The 6,417-nt window shown below is 33.9% G+C and overlaps 1 protein-coding gene across 4 annotated transcripts in view; it reads left to right on the top strand.

The window, feature by feature from the left end:
* Positions 1-3,896, top strand: part of LOC144971094 (exocyst complex component 1-like) — a 42,158-nt gene extending 38,262 nt beyond the window's left edge. For all 4 annotated transcript variants that reach the window (XM_078911483.1, XM_078911485.1, XM_078911482.1 and 1 more), the window contains 3 exons: positions 434-556; positions 1,177-1,248; positions 2,313-3,896. In XM_078911483.1, coding sequence (XP_078767609.1) covers positions 434-556; positions 1,177-1,248; positions 2,313-2,465 — 348 coding nt within the window. In that variant the 3' untranslated portion in view covers positions 2,466-3,896. The remainder of the gene's footprint in view (positions 1-433; positions 557-1,176; positions 1,249-2,312) is intronic.
* Positions 3,897-6,417: the final 2,521 nt, after the last annotated feature.

The raw sequence follows: 6,417 nt of genomic DNA, 5'->3' as shown, positions 1-6,417 counted from the left end.
ATGGACCTTAAACAGGATTTTGGCTTTTTTTTTTGCTTATAAATGAATATCTGGCTACATGCAATGATGAGTATTTTAAAATCTTTGAGACAAAAAGAGCAAGGTGTCCAATTGGATTTGGCATTGCACGAACACCCAGACTGTTTTGAGTTCTACTGTACTATCAGCATCTCATTTTTGGTTAGCCCCTACAGCTAGTAGTAGCGTATTGCTACACCTCCAAGTTCATTTAGTCAACCCAGCTTCAAAAGTCTTCCTCTGCCCTAAGGACTGTTTCATAGCCATCTTCAAGCCCCTATAGCTTATTTTGTGGTACTACATTGCGACTGACATCTGTGTTATCCCAGGTCTATTTTTGTTTCAAAATAGATCCAAAGAAAAACTTTTCCTATGTAAATTTGCATTTTTTTAAAAATATATGATTCTATTCCAGATATTTTTTGAGGGAGTGGAAGCCAGAGTATCCGCAGGTGTCAAACCAGAGGAGGTGGGGTTCCAGTTTGCATTTAGTAAACAAGAGCTGAGGAAAGTCATCAAGGAATACCCTGGAAAGGAGGTATTGGGATGTGTAGCATGTGTGGATTTGTGTGTATATGTGTCCCCCAACCCTCTCAATTTTTCTATCCACGCATCCATTCTCTCTCTCTTTCTCTCTGTCTCTCTCTCTCTCTCTCTCTCTCTCTCTCTCTCTCTCTCTCTCTCTCTCTCTCTTTCTCTTTCTCTCTCACTCACACACACACACACAAACACACACACACACATACATACACACACACACTATTTATCTATCTACCTACCTATCATCCTGAAGACAGCGAATGCTTGAAACAATATTGTATAAGTTGAATAAAATTACTCTAAGATTTATTTGTGAATAACTCCTTTATAAAGAAAAAAAGTTGAGCACTATTATTTCATGGTTTTGTTTTAATAATTCTATATCTACCCATCAATCTAAATGTCCTCTATCTGTTATAACGTGAAATTGACTATAATTGGAATTCTGTTATCCTATTATTATATATTTTACTCGCAATTTTCTGGTGTAACAATATTAATCTTTATTCTATACAATATACATCATATTATAAAATGTAATTGGGACGCCCACTTTGATATTATTTTAGAAAAAAATTTTAAAATATTTTTCTTTGTTTTCTCTTGTATTCTAAAAAGGTGAAGAAAAACTTGGAGCACTTGAATAAGAAAGTGGAAAAGCAATTGTGTGAGGAGGAAAATTTGATTCAGGTGAATTACTAATATTGTTATTGTAAAAGGCCTGAAATAACGACTTATTCATTCCTAGTACTTGGTCATATGTATTTCAATGGCCTCTGTCACAAACAAATCAATCCAGGGAAAACCCAACTATGCAGAATTAAAAAATTACAGATGATACAAAGGTCCAATGGAATTGAACAGTTTTGCCGCATGTCAAAATAAAGCATTTTCATTGGATAATTTTACTCAATATTTATAGCATGACGTGTCATCTGTTGAGAAGTGATTTGGCCTAAAAGTAGAAAACTGCTTCTTTGAATTTAGCAGTTTTCTACCGAGGCAAGATTTCATCACAAGCAAGTCCTTTTGACTGTAATGATACCTTTACAAAGTTCTGTTTAAATTATCGTAATTAATTATAAACTATTGTTTTGGGGGTTTTACAAATTAATCCATAATGTTCTTATTTAATTCCTTAATTTTATTAAAAACTGTAAAGTGTATAAATCAGCCTTTGCAACAAAAAGATTATGGCAATAAAAAAATATTCTACTTTAATTATGAATAAACATAACAGAGACAACATCTACTTCCTTTTAGAGCCATATATTCTACGAGGGTGAGTCAAAAAGTAATGGGACAAATCTCCTACTGAGTTAATTTCTTTTTTCATGAGACGTCATATCAATTGAACTTACACATGTATTCTTGCTATGCACTATGAAACTGTTCTTTAATTTTTGCAACTTTTGGAATACTGTAGAGAACAATTAGCAATGTTTAGTCGTTTCTACATTTTGCCTTAGTTTCATTTTTTTAAATGATATGATTTTGAATTTCAATATCTATTCAGAAATAAGTCAAAGTCAAATAAGCTTTCATATATATCGTTATAATATTCACACATTTATGTGCTCATTATCTTTGGTTGAGCAATTTAAACCACAGAAATTTCCATATTGTGGACAATATAGATATAACATTATCATTATTGTTATTATTATATATAATATATAACGCTTAAGAAAAGCAAGATTTAATAGCTATGTAGCTTGTGAACTTATTTCAAACTTCCTTTTTGACATTTTCAGGTTGTTTGGCATGAGATGCAAGACCTTTTCATCAATCAATACAAGTATTATGATGAGCTCATGAAACGTTGCTACCCAGACTCCAACATCAGTCTTGAGTTTACAATAGAAAATGTTTTACAATTCTTCTCAGAAATTGCACGCTCTCATTAACGTCTTTCACCATAGATAGTTAGGGGTCATTCTTAATTATATGGATTGAATGTCATTTCTCAAGTTTCCTAGCTGTGAACTCTCTCCTGACAATTACAAATACTTTAAACTTTAAACACCATCTTACTATTTTAGGGCCAAACTTTTTCGTTACTTTTTTTTTTTTCAGGCACAGAAATAGTTATAGATAGAAGTGGCACCTTTTTGCAGGGGAAGTAATATAGGGATTGCGAGTGAACTGTTAAAGAAAGTATCTTTAGAAAAGGAAAAAGAAGAAGAAAATAATTTTCTAACGTCTGGTCCTGTTGGTATTTTTCCATCGCGTCAAGGTGTTGTATTTAACTGATGAATAAGTATGAGTAAAAAAGTTAACAACAAAGACAAATGAATACCTTTATAAACAAATTTCTGGAAAGATTGGTGAGCTGGCAATAGCATGTAAGCAATCAGAAGGTGTTGGAACTAACGGAAAATGATCAAGATATGTGGCTATGAAAGGAAAATGAAAAGAACGGCTGTGCTGTAGCATTAAGGTTGTATTTGCCAACTTGTGTTTTCAGATTATAAAGTAAGATTTGTGGAGAGGCTGCCGTTTCAATCGAAAGCTGGGTTCTAGATTGTCTTTCATATTGTGCTATACTCTGTAACACAAAATCACCGATACTGATATGGATATTCTGTGTTTCAAACATGGTTACACTTAAATATTTAAACTCATTTATACAAACATTTATCTTCAGAAACAATCAAATGGAGACCAATATAGATATATGTTCAAAAACAAAAGATAAATGAGGATGAATGCCACATACAACTTGGCTTGAGCATTTTCAAATTCCAACCCGGAGTGTTGATTACTCTTCTATTTCTAAGATAAATTGAATTTTGAAAACTATTTATTTTCCATATTATCATTATTTATTATTTCAACTTCTTTGTTTATTGTCCTCAATGGATATTGGAAAAAAATTATAATATAAGATATTGTATTGATGTAAACATATTGGTATCTGTGATGTTTATGAATATACTATATTATTTAAATGTTGACAACACTTTGAGAGGATTATTCAAGAGACATTCCTCTTCATAACACTCTTTCCCCTTGTAATTTGTTTTGTTGAGTAGTAAATATCTAGCTCAACTCATACCTGAGAGATAAAACATGAGAATAAAATTTCATGAGCACTATAGTTGAGTGCCGCGCAAAATGTAGAATTTCAAAATGTATATAATAGCCTATAGTTGTGAGTTTTATTCCCTTAACTTCGCGTCATATTGTGGCCCGGTCTAAAAACTAAAATGCAACATGGATACAGAGCTCATTTTGGATGTTATATTTATAGTCATTAGCATGATCAAGTTGTCATTAATATTGGCGTTAATAAAATTTTGATTGCAAACCATGCTAAAATATGAAATCGCAACAAATTCTTTTTCTTATTTCTTGCTGATTTCTCATCCAAAACTTTCTGTCTTAGAAGTGGAATTCATATTTGAATCTAGCCAATGCTATTTGTGCTAGGAGCCATCACAATGTTACATTCTTCTTCTTCTTCTTCGTTCCCGTCACGTCACATGGTCAGTCCGGTCTGGTGAATGAAGCCCACAGTGGTCCTGAGGTCGTCCTCACTGCCGCACAGCTTCTTTGAGTATGGGGTTGGGTCAGGCCAGAAGTTCCTTCTCAACTGGTTGTACCTTGGACATTCCATTAGGACATGATGTCCATTTTCATTTTCAAAATAGTGTTTATGTAATGTTGTGGCTGACAATGGTCATAAAGCGCTGTCTTTTGGGTAAAGGTACTTTGCACACATTACCCCATTCAATTCAGGTGTGAATGAATACCTAGTTATAGGCAGTGATGGAAATAGTGAAGAGTACTTTAACTTGGTTCCATATGTCCTGCTTTGAAGCATTCTGAAGAACAATGGGATGGTGAATTTATGAGGTTATGCCATACAAATGTGTATATTTATAAAAGTACATAATTAACGCACTCAACCATAGTGCCGCAAAAAATGGCAAAAAATCACTGATTTGCATATCTGTGGCCGCAAAATTTGAAATTTTTTTCAAATTATTGCAAATTTTCGAGATTTTGCACACAAAAAAAATATATTTTAAAAAATTTAGTGGGGACCAGTGATGATAATCTTCCGCTGAATTCTGGGATTTTAGGATTTTTTCATATATGTTCCGTTGTTTTTGTTATGTCAAACATTTTCTGCTAAGTGGTAGTTCAGGGGAAAAAATGCCTTCTATCATTTTTTGACACCTCTGCTCGGTTGCATGAATTTTGGTGACACTCCTTTATTTATGACGCGAGTCGAGACACACTGAATAAACTGGTCATCATTGCACCACACCTAAACGATTTCAAGGCCCGACTGACATGGGCCCGCGCCAAATGTCAAAAGTAGCACAAGACACATACTGGCCATGGATTCATGGATGAGAAGATGATCAGAAGGGAAGGGGATGGAGCAAATGGGTGTAAATATTTGTGTACTTTTTAGCTGTAGCGTGACAGTACATTTGGCGATTTTATAAGTTTTTTAAGCCTGTCTGTTTTTTAGTTTTCTTCCTTTTTAATTTTTTTGTTTGATTGTTCTGAATTTGTTAATAGTATTCATTACAACTTGTGTCTAATTATAAAACAATTTTTTAAAAATACCTTAAAAACCAATTCATCAATTTTCTCTCTCTCTCTCTCTTAGCCACCCTTCTATCTTCATAATATATTTATAGATATCATTTGGTAATAGAGAGATAATAAGTTAGGCTGATCAATTTAAGAAATGATTGTTTAAAGGCTAATTTAAATTTGCTTTGTTGATGGAATATGTTTTGCAATTAAGTAAAATTAAAGATTCTTATTTATAAGCTGCATCATCACAAGGTTGCAATAATACAGACACTAGCCGGGTTTGTTGTGTAAAAACAAATACCTCCTGGTCTTTTGGCCAAAAGTTTATCATAATCACTTGATATAGTGGGCGTCATTATAGGCCTCTAAAATGTTTAATTGGAAATGACAATTCATTAAATTATATTTGCAAAAGGTCAGGATGTGTCTAATGATCAGAAGTGTTTTAGGACTAATAATATATTAAATAACTATGAATAGCTATGTTATATTTGCATTAGAGATTGGGCTTGACTGACGGGCCGGTAGATTTTCCTCCTTTTTGACAAATTGTCATTATCATCACTGGGGGACTTGTGCTTGTGTCAGGATGAAATTGTTAGATAATCTCAAAAGAAGTACACTGATAGCGTGTTCTTCCTTTTTCTTGGGTACTTTAATTGTAATTCTAGAACTTTTTACTAGATCCCATTTTCTTCCTTTTTACTGGCGCTGATATGACCTTACATTTGTTGCAAGCGCCGTGAAACCCTTAAAAACAAATACCTTTCTCTTTCATGAATAATTATGGGTTTTTAGCAAAATTAATCGCAAATTTTGCTTTCTTTAGCTTGCAAAACTTGGGATTTTTTTTTTTTTGCAAAAAACCGCCATGTCAGAATAGGCACCAGTACCTATTAGTCAGTACTGACCCCCAGGCGCTGGTGCCTGTTCGTCAGTACTGACCAGCATGTGCCAGCGCCTGGGAGTCAGTACTGACGAATAGCCACTCTGTTCAAATTTCTACAAAGCATATATAATATGTAAACAAAACATAATACAGTGCATGACAGAGAGATGATTTACAAGGAAAAAATATCATCTCCCAAAACTATCTATACATTTGACTTTCCCTCTCAGCAAGCCCAACCGGCCTGGGCCAGGACAAAACCAAGTAATCTCATTCCAAGACAAAGACAGAAAGCAAGATGGAAAACAGATATAGGGGGATAGAAGACACAGAAAGTACCTCCCTGCTCACTATGGGAGGTCAGGAACCCCACCCAGCCCCATCCTATGGACAATTACACCAAGCACTAAGAG

Source organism: Berghia stephanieae, chromosome 4 (assembly GCF_034508935.2).
Source record: "Berghia stephanieae isolate SIO BIC M18660-M18661 chromosome 4, UCSD_Bste_1.3, whole genome shotgun sequence".
NCBI classification, from domain to species: Eukaryota; Metazoa; Mollusca; class Gastropoda; order Nudibranchia; family Aeolidiidae; genus Berghia; species Berghia stephanieae.
Note: the sequence above shows the minus strand (reverse complement) of the source record. Positions and strands in the feature narration are given on the sequence as shown.